The sequence below is a fragment of the Culicoides brevitarsis genome, chromosome 2, assembly GCF_036172545.1.
Source record: "Culicoides brevitarsis isolate CSIRO-B50_1 chromosome 2, AGI_CSIRO_Cbre_v1, whole genome shotgun sequence".
Taxonomy (NCBI): Eukaryota; Metazoa; Arthropoda; class Insecta; order Diptera; family Ceratopogonidae; genus Culicoides; species Culicoides brevitarsis.
In genome coordinates, this window is record NC_087086.1 from 5,466,177 (window position 1) to 5,483,638 (window position 17,462).

At 31.2% G+C, this 17,462-nt stretch overlaps 6 protein-coding genes across 6 annotated transcripts; 3 read left to right on the plus strand and 3 right to left on the minus strand.

Moving 5' to 3' along the window:
• The first annotated feature begins 704 nt into the window (after positions 1 to 704).
• On the plus strand, positions 705 to 2,108 carry LOC134830454 (WD repeat-containing protein 74). Its single transcript, XM_063843951.1, has 3 exons — positions 705 to 1,074; positions 1,131 to 1,901; positions 1,967 to 2,108. The coding sequence occupies exons 1-3, from the start codon at positions 761 to 763 to the stop codon at positions 2,067 to 2,069; spliced, it is 1,188 nt and encodes a 395-aa protein (XP_063700021.1). The 5' UTR covers positions 705 to 760; the 3' UTR covers positions 2,070 to 2,108.
• A 2-nt stretch (positions 2,109 to 2,110) lies between these two features.
• On the minus strand, positions 2,111 to 2,696 carry LOC134830456 (guanine nucleotide exchange factor MSS4 homolog). Its single transcript, XM_063843953.1, has 2 exons — positions 2,447 to 2,696; positions 2,111 to 2,389 (listed from the first exon to the last, which is right to left on the minus strand). The coding sequence occupies exons 1-2, from the start codon at positions 2,570 to 2,572 to the stop codon at positions 2,144 to 2,146; spliced, it is 372 nt and encodes a 123-aa protein (XP_063700023.1). The 5' UTR covers positions 2,573 to 2,696; the 3' UTR covers positions 2,111 to 2,143.
• A 67-nt stretch (positions 2,697 to 2,763) lies between these two features.
• On the plus strand, positions 2,764 to 3,648 carry LOC134830455 (probable RNA-binding protein EIF1AD). The gene has a single exon (XM_063843952.1). It carries the CDS (start codon positions 2,764 to 2,766, stop codon positions 3,223 to 3,225), a length of 462 nt encoding a protein of 153 aa, XP_063700022.1. The 3' UTR covers positions 3,226 to 3,648.
• Positions 3,649 to 4,441: 793 nt separating this feature from the next.
• LOC134830696 (centrosomal protein of 97 kDa) lies at positions 4,442 to 8,678 on the minus strand. Its single transcript, XM_063844251.1, has 5 exons — positions 8,574 to 8,678; positions 8,196 to 8,356; positions 7,879 to 8,139; positions 7,180 to 7,726; positions 4,442 to 6,393 (listed from the first exon to the last, which is right to left on the minus strand). The coding sequence occupies exons 1-5, from the start codon at positions 8,584 to 8,586 to the stop codon at positions 4,589 to 4,591; spliced, it is 2,787 nt and encodes a 928-aa protein (XP_063700321.1). The 5' UTR covers positions 8,587 to 8,678; the 3' UTR covers positions 4,442 to 4,588.
• A 1,070-nt stretch (positions 8,679 to 9,748) lies between these two features.
• On the minus strand, positions 9,749 to 11,522 carry LOC134830647 (phospholipase A2 group XV-like). Its single transcript, XM_063844195.1, has 4 exons — positions 11,338 to 11,522; positions 11,081 to 11,276; positions 10,874 to 11,005; positions 9,749 to 10,807 (listed from the first exon to the last, which is right to left on the minus strand). Exons 2-4 carry the CDS (start codon positions 11,184 to 11,186, stop codon positions 9,825 to 9,827), a joined length of 1,221 nt encoding a protein of 406 aa, XP_063700265.1. The 5' UTR covers positions 11,187 to 11,276; positions 11,338 to 11,522; the 3' UTR covers positions 9,749 to 9,824.
• A 2,357-nt stretch (positions 11,523 to 13,879) lies between these two features.
• Positions 13,880 to 15,997, plus strand: LOC134830023 (serine/threonine-protein kinase RIO3). Its single transcript, XM_063843369.1, has 2 exons — positions 13,880 to 15,534; positions 15,589 to 15,997. The coding sequence occupies exons 1-2, from the start codon at positions 14,131 to 14,133 to the stop codon at positions 15,883 to 15,885; spliced, it is 1,701 nt and encodes a 566-aa protein (XP_063699439.1). The 5' UTR covers positions 13,880 to 14,130; the 3' UTR covers positions 15,886 to 15,997.
• The last annotated feature ends 1,465 nt before the right edge of the window (positions 15,998 to 17,462 follow it).

Sequence of the window (17,462 nt, forward strand, 5' to 3'; positions counted from 1 at the left end):
TATTTATTTTAAAGAAAATTTTTGCAAAAATTTAAAAAATTCAAATTTCATTAAAAAATTAATTTTATGCAAAAAATACATTGCAAATTTAATAACTAATTTTAGTTTCAAAATTTTACTTTAAAAAAAATTAACAAAAATTTAAAAAAATTTCAATATTTTTTTGTACATAAAATATAATTTAATTCTATTAATTCATATTTCAATTTCACATTATTTTTTTTATAAAAATTTAAAATTTTTTCTTAATTTAAAAAAATCTTCAAAGAAAAATAAAAAAAAAATATTTAAAAAATAATAGAAAATTCTTCAAAAAGTACTTTTTTATGAACTACATTAACTTTTATTAAAATTTTTAATTTATATATTTTAATAAAATAATTTAAAAAAGAACTTAAAAATTTTTTAAAAATGTAAAAATTTCATTAAAAATTTAATTTAAGTTAAAAATTAAACATTAAACAGTTAAAAATTTTCCATTAATTTTTTTGAAATTTTTGATCAATTTATTAAAAAAAATATTAAAAAAATATATTTATAAAAATATAAATTTTAAAAAATTAAAAATATCATTCAAAAATATTTAAAAAAAAAATCGTAAAAAAATTCTTGAAAATATCGAAATTCCATTAAAAAATTATTTTATTTATAAAAAATAAAATTTAATTCAAACGAACTTTCAACTTCTTATGAACATCAAAACATTACAGAAACACGTGCAGCTCGAAACAAAAACATTTCTGGATTAAATTTCACGAAAATGAGCTTCACAACTGCTAATAAGAAAAGCAACGAGTACACGGAGGAGCACATCCTGTATGTGGGAACTCACACGGGATCCTTCAAGCGCCTCGACATCAGTCAGGAGAATCCATTTCGCGAACATCAAATCGAAAAAGTCGAAAAACTCGAGAAAAACAACGGAATCACAAGTCTCAGTTGGTCAAATCCGAAGGAAAAGTCAGAAATTCTCGTTGGCAGAGAGGATGGCGTCGTAAAAGTGTTCGACTTTGTCAAATTACAGCATTCGTGGAAGTTGGAGGGCAAAGTTATGGGCTTAGGAAAGTTTGATGGGTAAGATTTTTTTTGTTTTTTAAAGTTTTTTTTATTAAATTTTTTATTTTTTTTAGGAAAATCATTGCTGCAGTAGATAATGGGGATGTACATTTGTTGTCAGAAAATGCCGCGAAACCTGTAGAAACTCTCCAACTCTCGGGCGATAACATTTCGCGCCTTCGTCAATGCTTGGATGACCCGAATTTAATTGCCACGGGCGGCAAAGAGCGCAAAAATAATCTAAAAGTGATAGATTTGACAGCAAAAAAGGTCGTTTTTACCACGAAAAATCTCCCGAATGACGAATTGGATTTGGAAGTGCCTGTTTGGGACACGGATTTTGCATTTTTAACCCCAAATGTGCTTGGGACTTGCTCTCGACATGGCTACGTTCGTGTTTATGACTCGAAACAGCAACGACGCCCCGTTTTCAACTACAAAAACGACAAAGAACAAATAAGTTACGTGTCAATGGCAGCGCATGGCGACTTGATTTTCGTCGGAGCGAATTTGGGAGTCGTTCGGGCGTTCGATCGACGCAGTATGAAGCATGCGGTGCACACGTACAAAGGATTTGTGGGCAGTGTGACGAGTTTGGCGTTGGATACGAAGGGAAAATATCTCGTGGCGGGCTGTTTGGATCGATATGTGAGAGTTTTTGACGTTGAATCGCCGAGCGCGCTGTTCCAATGCTACGTAAAATCCAAAGTGACGCAAGTTTTGTTGCAAGACATCAAGGGAGAAGCCATGGATGGCACAGAAGAAGCCATAAAACTCAAAGAACGCAACAGAATTGAAAATGATCCCGAATATGAGGCACTTTTTAATAACATGCAGACTGTAGAGTACGTGAAAAATTCAATTTTCTCTTGAAAAAAAAAATTTTTAATTGAAATTTTTATCATTTTAGGGAAGAAAATAACGAAGAAGAAGCAATCCCGACAAAAACAAAGCGAAAAAATCAAGAAGCGGCACAAGTAAAGTCCAAAAAGAAGAAAGGAAAGGCCGTTTAACGTCGTAGCTCATAAGAAAATCCAATAAAAATCCACAAAAATGATTTTTCTCCATTTAATTTTTACACGAAACCTCACTTTTGGACATGCTTTATCCTATTAAATGCCACATAAATATTCTGCGTCGTCAAATCCTGATATCCAATGGGTCCTTTTTCACAATCCGCGCAAATCAGGTACTTTTTGCTATCAACAGTGTTCAAAAAACCCACATTTTCGAACGCCAAAATGTCTTTGACAGTCCAAAAATGATCAAAATCCTCACATTCCAGCTCATCGATCTTCACGGTGTTCTTTTGATGCTGCTTCGGAAGCGAAAACTACAATAAAATATGGTAAAAAATCAAGTTGTGAGTCATCAAAGGAGGTTAACTCACAGTTTGTGTGACAAAATCCGCCGTATTTGGATTGAGGACCAAACTGTTGCACTCTCGACACCTTATGGCATTGCGATTTTTGTTGGATTCCGTGATTTCTTGCGAGATTTCCTCCGACAAAGTCATTTTCCGGTGTTATTGTTTGCTGTTTTCGACCTACTTTGCATTTAATTTGTGCCGAAAGATGTCAACTGGGTCAGAATTTCACACATGGATCGCACAAAAGTTGTTTTTGTTTGGAAAATTTCGTCAAAATCGCAAAATATTCATCGGTAACTGTTGATTTTTCGTTAAAAAGAAGCAATTTGAGACTCGAAATGTCTCGCGTTAATCGTCAAAAGCACGTTTTGCGTGAACTGGATGCCGATGACTTTTCCGTGCCGAAGGAAAATCAGGAAATTGTGCGAATTGTCGCGAGCAAAGGGAACAATTTGCATGAAGTTGAGTCAAGTAACGACGAAAAAAGTAACTTTTTGGTGTCGATGCCCACGAAATTTCGGCGGAACGTGTGGATAAAGCGCGGAGACTTTGTCCTCGTCGAGCCAATTGAGGAAGGAGACAAAGTCAAGGCGGAAATTGTGCGGATTTTGACGCCGGAACACATCAAAGTCTTCAACGAAGAGCAAGTTTGGCCCAAAAAATTCACGAAAAAGCGGGAACACGAAGAGGAAGAAGACGAAGATGGATTAATTCCGAACAGAAATCGACCGACTTATGAATCTTCAGACACGGAGGAGAGCGAAGAAGAGCAAGAAGAGGAAGAAGAAGAAGAAAATTGATTTTTTTTATAAGGAAACGTACATTTATTTCATAAATTTCCATAAATATCGTTAAGAGTATCTCAATAATAACTTTTTTTTTGTCTTTCTTTAACATTAAAATTTTCGTTGAACCAACGTTAATTCAACAAGTACAGGCTCCAGTTAAGTAATTTCGATCGCAACGACGCTTTTAAGCTACAAAATGCAAAGTTTCATGGGAATGTTCGTGAGTGCTGAGTAAGCTGGGCAAGCTGTGATGCTTTTTTTCTTAAGATTATTTTTTATAATTTTTTTTTCGTTTAAAAATGTACATTAAGTTTGAAGTGTAAAAAAAATATCATAAAGTGCGAAAAATTATTTTAACAGTTAAAAGTGTCAAGAAATTTATATAGAAATTTTGATTTAAAAAAAAAAATTAAATTAATAATTTTAAACCAAAAATTGCTCGAAAATTAATTTTTTTCATTTTTCTTTAATTTTTATGATTTTTGTTTGAATTGAAAAATTAAATTTTAAAATTCTAAAATTTTAATTTTAAATAATTAGAGTATATTTTTATCAGTTTTCACAAAAATTTAATTTAAAATGCTCAAAAATTAATTTTAAATTAAAAAAATTTGAATTATTTTCAAGAAAAATTTACAAAAAATTTTATTTTAAACAAAAAATAATTTTTTTAATTTAAAATTTCAATTTTTAAATTTTTTTAATCAAATTTTGATATTTTTAAAAATTAAAAATTTTTTCAAAAAACTTCGATTTTAATTTTTTTTAATTTCATAATTTTTAATTTTTTTACTTAATTAATTAATTTAATTTAAAAAAAATCAAAAATCTTCGGTTATTAAAATTTCAATTTTTAAATTCTAAAATTTTTTTAAACCAAATTTTTGATACTGATTTTTTTTGTACAATTTAAAAAAAAATAGATAATATTAATATTTTAAAAAAATTAAATTAATTAATTAATTAAATTCTTTTTGATTTTTTTTAACAAAAATTCAATTTTAATTGCTTGCATTTTTATATTTTTTGAAATTATAAAATTTTTTTATCGATTTTTAAAATTTTTTAGATCTGAATTTTTTTTTATAATTTTCAGCAAATATTGTCTCAAAAATAAAATTTTATTCAAAAATTTTGACAGCTGATAATTTTTTTTCTTGTCAAAAATTTTATTTTTAGCAATTAAATTTTTTTTACATTTTCAGAAAGATTTTTTTTAAAATTTAAATTCATGTAAAAATTTTTCATTTTTATCACTTTTCATTACCTGTCAAAATAATTTTTCGCACAAAGGCCTTAAATATCATACAAAAAATGAGATCAAAACTTTAAAACTTAAAATCTAAGGAACTCGGGTGCTCATAAAAAAAAATCTTTAGTTTTCCGTGCAAATTGACGACGCATCAGCAATCGTCTCGTCCTCCGCCTTTTCCATCTCCGTCACGACTTCGTTTTCATGTTTTTCCGACTCCAATTCACTCACGGGCTCATTATCGATATTATTCGTATCGTCCGCTGCGAGACTCAACTCACTCGTATTATGAACCATTTTCGCAATTTCATCTTTTTTCTCTTCTTCCTCCTCGTTATCGGGGAGATTTTCATCATTATTTGTCACTTGCACCGAATTAAATCGCAAATTCTTCGGGGATGTCTCCGTCGACGATGTGATTTGCAAGCTATTGGGTCTCAAAAGTTTATTATTATTGTTATTCGCGGTTGTTGTTGTTGTTGTAATGCTATTATTTGTCGTTTGGGTGCCATTAAAGGGAAATTTTTCGACTTGCGGCGTATGAACGGCAATAATTTCGGTTTGGGTTTCGATTGTATCGCGCGAATTGTTGCTTCCGGAGTCTTGAACGCCTGTAATTACGCTCGCTGGAGGATAGGAAGCGAACATTGACATGCAATTAACCATGGATTGCATGGAATTTTGGAGTTGGGCGACTTGTGTCATCAACATCGAACAGGTTTTTGTCAAATCTTGCACTACATTCACGGATTGGTTGTCGAAATTCAAGCTCAGAGTTGTGGATTTCAACGTTTCTTCGAAAATATTTTGCACGACGGGCGTCGTTGTTGCTGATGTGATCTGTTGTTGATGCGCTTGAGCCTGTTGAAGACTCGAAACTTTCTTCCAGAGAGCGTTAATGGCTTGCATTTGGAGTTGTTGGATTTTTCGTTCGTTTTCGAGAGCTGCTTTTGTCTCTTCCATGTCCTTTGTGAGCTTCTTGATGTAATTTTCCGTCTTTTTTCGTTGAATTTTCTCCGCTAAATGGTGTTGTTTGCGTGTTCGGTACCCGCGCCATAACTTTTGAATCATAATCGCCGAATTTTCCGTCGTTTTCGAGACATTCGTGAGACACATTTCGGCATTTTTCTTCTGTTTCTGACATTTTTCCGCTGCCTTATGTCGTACCGCTTGAATTTTCTCTTGCGTAAAACTGTCGCCTTCGTCTTCGGAGCTCAAAATTCGTTCACTTGACACGGGAGTTGCTTCTCTCGTTGCAGGAACATGCACCGTTTGTGTTTTCATCGCTGGATTTATCGACTGAATACTCGAAATGCTCGATCTGGGCGTTGTCGTGACACTACTTGTTGTCGATCGTTTTGGAGATCCCGCGCCGCGATCATTTTTCAACTTTGCTGTCATAATTTTCGTGTTTCCCGTGAGCTTTGGCGTCAAATTCCTCGCAGCAACGGGCTTCCCATCCTTCGTTTTCATGACTTTGGGGATTTGAGGCGGCGTATTTGCTGCGGGAATAATTTTTCCAATGTACGTTGGGGGTTGACAATCCGGGCTCATGAGACTTTCGGGTACGGGCATCATTTTTTGCACTGTTGGCAAGGGCCCCATCGAGATATTGAGCGAATCGTTGATGACAGGCAAGCATTTTGGGGGAGTAACTTCAATTTTACTGCCGTTGTACGTCGCATTCGTCGCTGTACTTGATCCGCTGTTTGTACTTGTCAAGGAAACGTTCAAACTTGACGTATCCATGCTTTGGCTCATGATGTCTCCGCTGAAATTCTCAATCAGGGACTTTGTCATCTCCAACGGATTACTGTTGTGAGACTCAATTTGGCTTGTATTCATCGAATTTGACATGATGCTGCCGTGATAGCTGTTCGACATGCTTATATCGGGCGAGTTGTTACGATGGGATGAAAGGCGATTGACTAAAAAATTAAAAAAAAAAAATTATTAAAAATCGAATTGTTAAGAATTTCATCAAAATTTAATTTTTTTTTTTTTTTTTTTGAAAAAATTTTATTTTTATTTTTTCGATTTTTCTTCAAAAAATTTTCAAAAATTATTTAAAATAATTTTAAATATTTTTTTTTCCATATTTTTTCAAGAAATTTAAAAATTTTTTTTTCAAATAATCTTAAATAATTTTTTTTTTTCATATTTTTTAAAGAAATTTTAAAAAAATTTTTTAAAAATAATTTTAAATAATTTTTTTTCATATTTTTTCAAGAAATTTAAAAACGTTTTTTTTCTATATTTTTTAAAGAAATTTTAAATTTCTTAAAATAAAAATAATTTTTTTCAAAAAAGAAATTTTAAATAATTTTTTTTTTTCATATTTTTTCAAAAAATTTTTAAATAATTTTTTAAAGAAATTTTTTTAATTTTAAATTTAAAAACGAAAATAATTTTCATAAAAAACGAAATTTGACATGAATTTCTTCTCATGAAAAAAATATTTTCAAAAAAATAATTTTTCAAAATTTTTTGACAATTATTTTTAAGATTTTTTTTCAAATTTTTAACTTAAAATAGAATTATTTTAAATTATCAAATCAAAATCAAGGCGATAAAAATAATTTAAATATTCATTATGGATGAAAAAAAATGCCATTTTTATGAAAAAAATATTTTTTTTTTTTTTTTAAAAAAAAATCTTTTGGGTCAAAAAATCGAAAAAAAATTAAGAAAATAATTTCAGGCCAAAAACTTACATCTTGGAGACTGAACTCGATTAACGCCGCGTCTCCGAAGCGTCGAGGGACTACTATTCGTCGAACTTGGATTCGGATTTTCCTGCAGTTGACGTTGATGTTGTTGCGCCTTACTCAGAATTAATCGCAATTTTCGTTCGTTCTCGTTCTCCAAAGCCTCTCCCGACAACGGACAAACTGAGCTCAAATATTTCGCAAGAGCTTCTTGTTCGCCCACGCGAAATTGTCGTCCCCTGCCTTGACTGTAGAGCCACTCCGCCTTGAGACTTTCGATCGGATTCACGACAAAACCGTCGATAATTTTGACACTCATGCACCAATTAAGCACAAAGGGGCGATAATCGAAGCCCACAGCATTGCCGGTCATCTGCACACATGGATTCTGGTTGATCGTAATGCTGTTCAAGTTGATCAGATGCACGAGCGACGAGATTTCGTTGAGATCCGGGATGCTATTTTTCGCGAGAGACAACGTTTCAAGGGCAACCGGCAAATATTTCTCACATTGACGCAAATGTGTGATGCGATTTCCAGCCAAATGTAGTTCCTGCATGCGAAAAAGAGCAAATTTTTAGTAAAAAATCGATGAAATTTCGAACTAAAGGTGAGTTCTAAGCTAATTTCTAAGACATTTAGGAAGAAGAAAGCTCAAGCGTTAGAAGAAAAGACACAAAAATGAAAAAAATTCGAATGCCTTACTTTCAAACATTTCAAAAACGATAAATCTGTTATGATTCCAATGCTATTTTCAGCTAAATTTAAGTATTCTAGCTTTGTGTTAGTATGCAAATGTTCTATCGTTTTAATGTTATTGCCTTCTAGATTGAGTGAGCGCAAGTGAACGAGCTCTTTTGTGCCCTCCAGCGTGATTATTTGGTTGTACGAGAGATTCAGCTCCCGCAAATTCTGCAAGCGACCCACGCAGTACATCCGCATCAGGACATTTCGCGCCACAGACAGCTGAAAAACCCAAAATTTACGATAAAAAATAATTTAAAACCGAAAAAAAATCTTACCTTTTCGACTTTTGCGTACGAATCGATGTTGTCGAACTTTTGCAACTCATTGTCGTCGAGTATCAATTGCCGAATATCCTGCACATTCTCGTTTTTCGGTATTTTCTTTAAGGATTGTTTAGACAAATCCACTACTGTTCTATTGGTATCACTAGTTTCTTCTATAAAAAGCATTCCAAGATGAAAATTTGAAAAGAAATTGTGAAAAAATCAAGGCAAAGCTAACTTCGGAACGTGAACTCGCTAATTTTCCTTTTTTTCTTTACGGGAAAAAGTGAAAACATTTTAAGTGAAAATCTAAGTGACTCATGTTTCTCTAAATTGCTAAAGAAAAAACAATTTTTCTAAGGTTTTTTTGTATTTTTGGCTTGTACTTACCGCTTATCTCCATTTTTAGGCAACAATTTTCACTTAATTCATAATTTAAATTGATTTTTTTTACATTTAAACATTCGGAAAAACAATTTTTCTTGACAAGTTTTGTTGTTTTTGAATCAGTCAAATATTTAGGCGAATAAAATTCGTATTTTTGTTTTTAGTCGCTACCCCTTAAATTTTGTTGTCGAAAAAAAATTAAGGGGAAAAATTAAACATTTAATAAAATTCATTATTTGTAATATTTTTAAATAAATAAAATTAATAATTAATTAATAAAATTAAATTAAATAAAAATAAATTAAATAAAATTAATAATTAAATAATATTTGAAATTAAAAAAAAAATTTGAAATAATTTTTTCATACAATTTTCGAGTTTTTTATCAATATTTTTGTTTTTTTTTAATTATTAAATTTGAGATTTATAAATTAAAATTGATTTCAGACCATTTCAAGTAATAAATTAAAAAATCATAATTTCATGAAAAAAAAATTGTCAAAAAATTTAGAACGAAATTTGAATAGTTTTAATACGATATATTATTTTACAGAGGAAAATCCATCTTAAAATTATTTCAAATTGAAAATTTTGTTAAAAATTGAAAATTTTGAAATATTTTTTTAAATATTAAAAAAATTATTAAAAATTGTTAAAAAATAGACAAATTTCTAAATAAATTGAAAAATTTATTGAAATATTAAAAAATTTGTTGAAATATTAAAAAATTTATTGAAATATTGAAAAATTTGTTGAAATATTGAAAAATTTGTTGAAATATTAAAAAATTTATTGAAATATTGAAAAATTTGTTGAAATATTGAAAAAAAATTTTAAATATTGAAAAATTTATTAAAAATTCTTAAAAAATGGACAAGTTTGTGAATAAATTGAAAAATTTATTGAAATATTGAAAAAATTTTTGGAAATGTTGAAAAAATTGAAGAGTTTGTTAAAAAAAAGTTGAAAAATAAAAAAAAAAATTTGATATATTTTTTTTTTAATTTCTTAAAAAATTATGAAAAATATGATTTTTTTAAATTCAATAAAAATATGAGAAATTTTTAAATTCAAAAATTCATCCCTCCTTATGGGACAAAAAACTTAAACATAAATTTTATTCGCCTTACTTGATCAATTTCAGCCGACTCAATTTCATTTCAAAAAAAATTGTCAGTTAATTAAATTTATTGCTTTATTTTTATTGAGATTCTAACTTAAATGCCTTAAAAATACGAAAAAATAGAGAGATGCTTATTTAAGAAGGGTATCTTTGATGTACTGAATGGTTTGCGGAACAGCTAAAATCCGCATGTGTTCGCCTCCGGGTATTTCGAGCGTATTCACTGGTTGTTTTTGTTCGCTTCGCCACATTTCGCATCCCCTCAACGAGCGAATATTAACCGTTCCATCGCCGTCGCCCGTCAAAAGCTTCGGATTTCCCGTCAAATCGGGCGTCGAGTATTTCAATACCTCAACTGTGGGTACTCCCGAGCCGTAAATGCAGTGAACTTCGACGCCAGGTGCCGAAAAATCAAGATACGGAAGCATATCTTTGCGCATTTCCCATCCAACGGGGTATCCGAGATCCTGAAAAATTGCCTCCATGTCACCCATGGAGTATTCTTTGGTTGAAGTTCGTACCAAAACTTCGTCATTTTTCCAGAATTTCGGCGAAGGAAGGAGAAACGCGAGAGATGGCATCGTAATTTGTTCCTGTTTCATCACGGAAGCTCGTAAAGCGAGAGCGCCCAAATCATCTCCGATGGCGAAGACTTTGACAGCTTTCACACTGCCTCCCCATGCGCCTGCAATCGTAATGAACTTGGAAATGTACTGATCTTTCCATTTTTGCGCTTGTCCTTGGAGAAAAAGTAGCGTCATGGGACATCCCATCGAGTGACAAACCAGCGTGACGGGCGTTTCTTCGTTCAAAGTAAAAGTTTCTTCGACCAAACTCTTCATATCGACGAAAAATTGCTTGTTTTCATTCGGGCCTTTGCGAAAATCGTATGGCGCTCCCCGAATCGAGTGATTTCTCAAGTATCCATTTGCCGCGAGCAAGTCTCCGATGTACTTGAAGTAATATCCGACACTCAAAAAGCGATTTGCCGGATCAAGATACTCGACGGTGCTCGAATCTCCCCATCCGGGCACCCGAATTTCGACTCCCGGTTGATTGCTGGTCGTTCGTGTGACATTATCGTAGTTCAATTTGGCGTTATCGATCCAACAGTCTGCGGAAAAAGACGAAATTTATCAATTACATGACCTCAAGGATCACGAAAATGGGTCAAAATTACCGATAACTTCGGGCAAAAGCAGTTCCATGTTGAGCCATAAGTTGAACCAATTGGAATTTTTGGTGCAGAAAAAGTGCGGAGAGTCAGTCTTGTTCAAACGAGCATCGAGTTGCGATCCTCCGTCGCCAGGAACTAAAATAAACAAATAAATTAAGCTCAAATCAAAAACAAATTGCGTCACAAATGACGACAACGACGTCAACGTACCCAAAATAACAGGCGAAAAGGTCTTGGATTTAGTAATTATCACAGCGGATTGCGTTTGCAGGATCTGTGGCACGAAAAAAACGCACAAAATGGCGAGAAATTTCATCGTTGGGATTTCTTTGTTCTTCAGGTGCTGTCAAAAAAACGTTTTTTTGTTGCTTTTTGGTCTGTTTCTAGCTTGTGTTTGTGTCAAATGCTATAAATAGGCAAATTAAATTTATTATTTTTTGCACGCAAAAGGGAGAATTCCGACCTACCCTATCAGAAGTTTGATGAGAAACTAAAAAAACAGCGAATTTTGAGACATCTTATCGGTTTGCGCTCCTCCTCCTTATCAACGAACAACGTAAAATTGTTGTTTTTATTAATAATTTCTATCCAGTTTATGGCCTTATTATTTTTCTTTTTTCGCTCTCTTCTCTTTATTTACTTCTGCGTTTGTTTTGAATTGAACATCTGATTTTTTTTCGACGCAGGGATGTGAAATGAGAGTCGTTGAAGGGCCCGTTATTGTCTAAAATTTATTTTTTTAAATTGAAAATTAAAGTTACAAAATAGAAATCAAATTTAAATTAAAAAAAATTAAAATTTATTAAATTACTGTCGAAAAAATAATGAAATTTCGCATGATTTTTATTGAATATTTTTTATTTCGAAAATCTAACTTTCAAAATAATTTTTCAATTTTTTTTTCCAAAAATCCAAATTTCGTAAGTTTTTAGAGAAAAAATTAAAACTGAAAAAAAATTTTCCTTTGACATAGTTTTATTTTGAAAACTAAATCAAGAGCAAAAACTGTGTCAAAAACTATGTCAAAGCAATTTTTGTCAAATCTTGCTCCAAATGGATAAAAATTTGTCAGAGGGCTCTAATTTATCATTTTTAATCATTTTATAACTCAAAACTGCCAAAAAATTGAAACTGAAAAAAATTTTTTTCTTTGACACAGTTTTGTTTTGAAAACTAAATCAAGACAAAAACTATGTCAAAAACTGTGTCAAAAACTATGTCAAAGCAATTTTTGTCAAATCTTGCTCCAAATGGATAAAAATTTGTCAGAGGGCTCTAATTTATCATTTTTAATCATTTTATAACTCAAAACTGCCAAAAAATTGAAACTGAAAAAAATTTTTTTCTTTGACACAGTTTTATTTTGAAAACTAAATCAAGACAAAAACTATGTCAAAAACTGTGTCAAAAACTGTGTCAAAGCAATTTTTGTCAAATCTTGCTCCAAATGGATAAAAATTTGTCAGAGGGCTCTAATTTATCAGTTTTAATCATTTTATAACTCAAAACTGCCAAAAAATTGAAACTGAAAAAAATTTTTTTCTTTGACACAGTTTTATTTTGAAAACTAAATCAAGACAAAAACTCAAAAACTGTGTCAAAAACTGTGTCAAAGCAATTTTTGTCAAATCTTGCTCCAAATGGATAAAAATTTGTCAGAGGGCTCTAATTTATCATTTTTAATCATTTTATAACTCAAAACTGCCAAAAAATTGAAACTGAAAAAAAAATTTTTCTTTGACACAGTTTTGTTTTGAAAACTAAATCAAGACAAAAACTATGTCAAAAACTGTGTCAAAAACTATGTCAAAGCAATTTTTGTCAAATCTTGCTCCAAATGGATAAAAATTTGTCAGAGGCTCTAATTTATCATTTTTAATCATTTTATAACTCAAAACTGCCAAAAAATTGAAACTGAAAAAAAATTTTTTCTTTGACAGTTTTGTTTTGAAAACTAAATCAAGACAAAAACTATGTCAAAAACTGTGTCAAAAACTATGTCAAAGCAATTTTTGTCAAATCTTGCTCCAAATGGATAAAAATTTGTCAGGGGCTCTAATTTATCATTTTTAATCATTTTATAACTCAAAACTGCCAAAAAATTGAAACTGAAAAAAAAATTTTTCTTTGACACAGTTTTGTTTTGAAAACTAAATCAAGACAAAAACTATGTCAAAAACTGTGTCAAAAACTATGTCAAAAACTGTGTCAAAAACTGTGTCAAAGCAATTTTTGTCAAATCTTGCTCCAAATGGATAAAAATTTGTCAGAGGGCTCTAATTTATCATTTTTAATCATTTTATAACTCAAAACTGCCAAAAAATTGAAACTGAAAAAAAATTTTTTCTTTGACACAGTTTTGTTTTGAAAACTAAATCAAGACAAAAACTATGTCAAAAACTGTGTCAAAAACTGTGTCAAAGCAATTTTTGTCAAATCTTGCTCCAAATGGATAAAAATTTGTCAGAGGGCTCTAATTTATCATTTTTAATCATTTTATAACTCAAAACTGCCAAAAAATTGAAACTGAAAAAAAATTTTTTCTTTGACACAGTTTTGTTTTGAAAACTAAATCAAGACAAAAACTATGTCAAAAACTGTGTCAAAAACTATGTCAAAGCAATTTTTGTCAAATCTTGCTCCAAATGGATAAAAATTTGTCAGAGGGCTCTAATTTATCATTTTTAATCATTTTATAACTCAAAACTGCCAAAAAATTGAAACTGAAAAAAAATTTTTTCTTTGACACAGTTTTGTTTTGAAAACTAAATCAAGACAAAAACTATGTCAAAAACTGTGTCAAAAACTATGTCAAAGCAATTTTTGTCAAATCTTGCTCCAAATGGATAGAAATTTATCAGGGGGCTCTAATTTATCATTTTTAATCATTTTATAACTCAAAATTAAAATTTTAAAATAAATACAAATTTTTATTCACGTGCCCTTGAATTTTTTGCCCAATTTTTCATAAATTCTCTAACCTCCATCCCTGTCTTCTGTCAATTTCACAATTTTGCTCAACCCGAGCACAAGTTTGATCATTTTTGGGCTTTTTTTCTTTAAAAATTGCCCAATTCCCGTCATTCGAGCGTCAAGACTCTCCCAAAACGAGTCATTAGCAGCTTTATTGCGCCTGAATTCCGTACAAGAACTCGATTACCTCATATTTTACAACACAAAAAGCATATTTTTGTACACGAGCCGTACTAACTCTATAGATTTAAAGTGCAATAATTTATTCTAAACTAAGACACAACAAAATGACGTCTCCCTGGAAGATAATTGAACCCGCAGAGGCGGATGTTAGTTCCAATTTGAGCGAAATCATGAACGAAGAGTACGCGAAACGCTTACAAGAGGAAGAATTCAAGAAAGTAAAAGGCCCAAAAGTTCCAATCCCGTCAATTGACGTTGTTGATGCTGTTCCGCATGACGTTGAACCGCCTTCGAAACCCTCGGGATTGCCGCCAGAAGTGTTGGAAGCACTAAAAGACGAACCGGATTTCCAAAAAATTGTCGAAATGGACAGCGACTGGCAAATTGCTCAAACGCTGCAGGAGATGTACATCAAAGAACACGACAATTACTTGAAAAAAGTCGAAAAAGCAAACAATAAAAACTCAAAAGTGCAGATCAGTTACAGCAAATATCGCATTGCGCCCGAAGAATTGCAGGGAGAAGACTCGGATGCGGAAGACAATCAACCGATACCGTACGAGGAACGCAAGGATTGGGATCGTTTCGAGACAAACGAGAAGGAATTCTCGAAAATTAGCAAGAAAAAGAACACAACGACGAATGTCGATGGCGAAATCAAGACAAAACACGATGCGGAGATCGCGGGACGTCGAAATGCGTGCAAAGTAATGTCTTTTCCGCCGGAATTCGAAACTGGCGATGCCGGATCGTTCGATATGAAGTTAAATAACACAGTTTTCAATCAACTGAAGCAAAGTGTGAAGCAAACGAAGAAGGTAAATCGGGCTTTTGATCGAAAAGAAGCCGTTGAAACTGCAGTTATGGGTCTTGATGAAGCCACGCGCTTGATTTTGTACAAAATGATCAATAACCAACTGTTGGAAAGTGTCGACGGAGTAATTTCCACGGGGAAAGAAGCAGTTATTTTGCATGCGGAAACCGATCCAAACGGCGAATCAAATGCTCTTGTGCCAAAAGAGGTTGCCATCAAGATTTTCTCGACGACGCTGAACGAATTTAAGCAACGCGATCGTTACATCAAAGACGATTATCGCTTCAAAGGACGTTTTAGCAAACAAAACTCGCATACGATCATCAATATGTGGGCCGAGAAGGAAATGCACAACTTGCAACGTCTCAAAAAGGCGGGAATTTTATGTCCCGACGTCATTGTCTTGAAAAAACATATTCTCGTGATGTCCTTTATCGGTAGAAATACTGTTCCCGCGTTGAAAATCAAAGAAGCACGCTTGTCGGATGCCGAATGGTCTGTCGCCTACGAAGAAACGCTCCAAATTATGCACAAAATGTACAATGACGCGCGTTTAGTGCATGCTGACTTCTCCGAATACAACATTTTGTGGTATAACGATCAAATTTGGGTCATTGACGTTGCCCAATCCGTTGAGCCGCAGCATCCGGGCGCCTTGGAATTTCTCATGCGGGATTGTGATAACGTTGTGACGGTAAAAAAATTATTTTCCTTTAAAAATTTTTATAAAATTTAATTTTTTTTTTAGTTCTTCAGTAAAAAGGGAGTTCCTAATGTCCTGACGAGAGAAGAGCTCTTTTTTAATATCACGGGACTTGATCCGTTGACTCATAATGCGAATCAATTGGAGAGGATTCATATGAAGGGACCTGCAGCTCCTCATATCGCCAATAACATGATGCAAAATGACGACGAAATTCCCGATAGATTTAAGCCTTTGGTTTATCCGTTCGAACTTGCATGGGAAAAAGTTGAAGAAATGAAGAAAAATTCCACGCCAGATAATTTTGATGCACTTCAGCAGTTGAGATATCAAGAAATATAAAAAAAAAGAAAATTAATAAATTTGAAGGAAAAATGTTTGAAAAATTTTAAAAGTCAAATTAAAAAAAAAATAAGTCAAAATTTTTTTTACTGCTCATTTTCGAGTTATTTGATTTTTTTACTGATGTAAGCGAGAAAAAAGTTCGTTTTATTTTTTTTTGTTTTAATTTTTTTTTTAGTTTTTATGTATTTATTTTTTTTTTAAAAATTTAATATTTAAATTTAAAATTGTTTTTTTTTATTTTATGTTCATTTTTTTAATTTCTTTTAATTTTTAATTTATTTAAGAAAAATTTTTAATTTAAAATTTAATTTTTCGAAGAATCATTATGAAGAGAATTTATACAATAATTTATTTAAAATTTCCATTTAACAGGATTTTTTTTATTTTTTTTTAAATTTGTTTCAAATTTCCAAAAAAAAAAAAATTAAGTAAATTTTTTTAAAATGATTTGAAATTAAAAAAAGGTCCTTTAAAAAAATATTTTTTTAATTTATTTAAAAAAAAAATTTCAAAATTTTAAAATTTTTTTTTCAAAAAAAAAAAAATTTTTGAGTAATTTTTTTTTTGAAAAATTATTAAAATTAGATTTTTAAAAAAATCTTTTAAATTTTTTTTTTATTTAACAAACATTTTTTAATCAAACCAAAAATTTTCGAAAATTTTCAATGTTTCAAAAAAAAAAAAAATTAATTTAAAAAATTATTTTTTTTATTTATTATTATAATTCATGATTTAATTAATAATTTTAAATTAAAATTAAAAAAAAAATAAAATTGAATGTGACAATTAAAAAAATCCATAATTTAAGAAAAATTTTAGAAAAAAAAAAAATTAAAAATACGGCAAAAATCTAATATTTTATTCACAGTTTGTAAATTTTTTAAACTTTTTTTCCATATTTTTTTTTTTAATTTTAAAATGGGGCATCAGATTTTATTTTTTAATTTTTTTTTAAATCTTTAGTCAAAAAAGCAAGAAAATTTAATCAAATTATCACAAACTATCATTCGCCCGCATCGTAATTCGCCTTCATGCTAATTCAAATGTTATGAAATGAGACGAATGAAATTGATAACCCTCCAGATGGCGCTGCATTTAGCATGTCAATATCCTGTTTGGAGCCACCAAAGCGGAAATGCGGCATAAATTTGAACTATTCTGAGTCGTATGAAATTGATAAATCGCTTCATTTCCGGCGATTTGAACTGAAACAACGCGAACCTGGAACGTATTTGAAACGTGCTGTTAAAAATGGGCTGGAATCGGAACAAAAAAATCGCTTAGTCTGAGTTGAGAAGCCGACGAGGGAAGAACTATGTGGCTTTTTAATTAAATAATTGTGCGATAGAAAACACATATATAAACACAAAAACACACACACACACACGAGACAAAATTAACAACGTTATCTGTGAACATCAAAACTCTCGATGGGATCATCATCAGGAAATTCAGGACGCCGAGTAAATCCCGTCAGATCAACTCTAAGTTCGCAGCACGCAAAGAAATACGAGAAAAATGGTGTAAACTAGGAAGAGTTTTTACTATACAAAAAAAATATATAAATAATATAT

Bases quoted from the DNA above. Each gene is read 5' to 3' on its own strand.
- LOC134830647 (XM_063844195.1), bottom strand. From the start codon at position 11,186: ATGAAATTTCTCGCCATTTTGTGCGTTTTTTTCGTGCCACAGATCCTG. The intron at 11,006-11,080 runs GTACGTTGACGT...TGTTTATTTTAG, and splicing joins CTTTTCGCCTGTTATTTTGG to TTCCTGGCGACGGAGGATCG. The intron at 10,808-10,873 runs GTAATTTTGACC...CTTTTTCCGCAG, and splicing joins GCTTTTGCCCGAAGTTATCG to ACTGTTGGATCGATAACGCC.
- LOC134830023 (XM_063843369.1), top strand. From the start codon at position 14,131: ATGACGTCTCCCTGGAAGATAATTGAACCCGCAGAGGCGGATGTTAGT. The intron at 15,535-15,588 runs GTAAAAAAATTA...TTTTTTTTTTAG, and splicing joins ATTGTGATAACGTTGTGACG to TTCTTCAGTAAAAAGGGAGT.
- LOC134830454 (XM_063843951.1), top strand. From the start codon at position 761: ATGAGCTTCACAACTGCTAATAAGAAAAGCAACGAGTACACGGAGGAG. The intron at 1,075-1,130 runs GTAAGATTTTTT...TATTTTTTTTAG, and splicing joins GGCTTAGGAAAGTTTGATGG to GAAAATCATTGCTGCAGTAG. The intron at 1,902-1,966 runs GTACGTGAAAAA...TTATCATTTTAG, and splicing joins AATAACATGCAGACTGTAGA to GGAAGAAAATAACGAAGAAG.
- LOC134830455 (XM_063843952.1), top strand. From the start codon at position 2,764: ATGTCTCGCGTTAATCGTCAAAAGCACGTTTTGCGTGAACTGGATGCC.
- LOC134830696 (XM_063844251.1), bottom strand. The intron at 8,140-8,195 runs GTAAGATTTTTT...TGGGTTTTTCAG, and splicing joins CGTACGCAAAAGTCGAAAAG to CTGTCTGTGGCGCGAAATGT. The intron at 7,727-7,878 runs GTAAGGCATTCG...TTTCGCATGCAG, and splicing joins CGTTTTTGAAATGTTTGAAA to GAACTACATTTGGCTGGAAA.
- LOC134830456 (XM_063843953.1), bottom strand. From the start codon at position 2,572: ATGACTTTGTCGGAGGAAATCTCGCAAGAAATCACGGAATCCAACAAA. The intron at 2,390-2,446 runs GTGAGTTAACCT...ATTTTATTGTAG, and splicing joins CGGATTTTGTCACACAAACT to TTTTCGCTTCCGAAGCAGCA.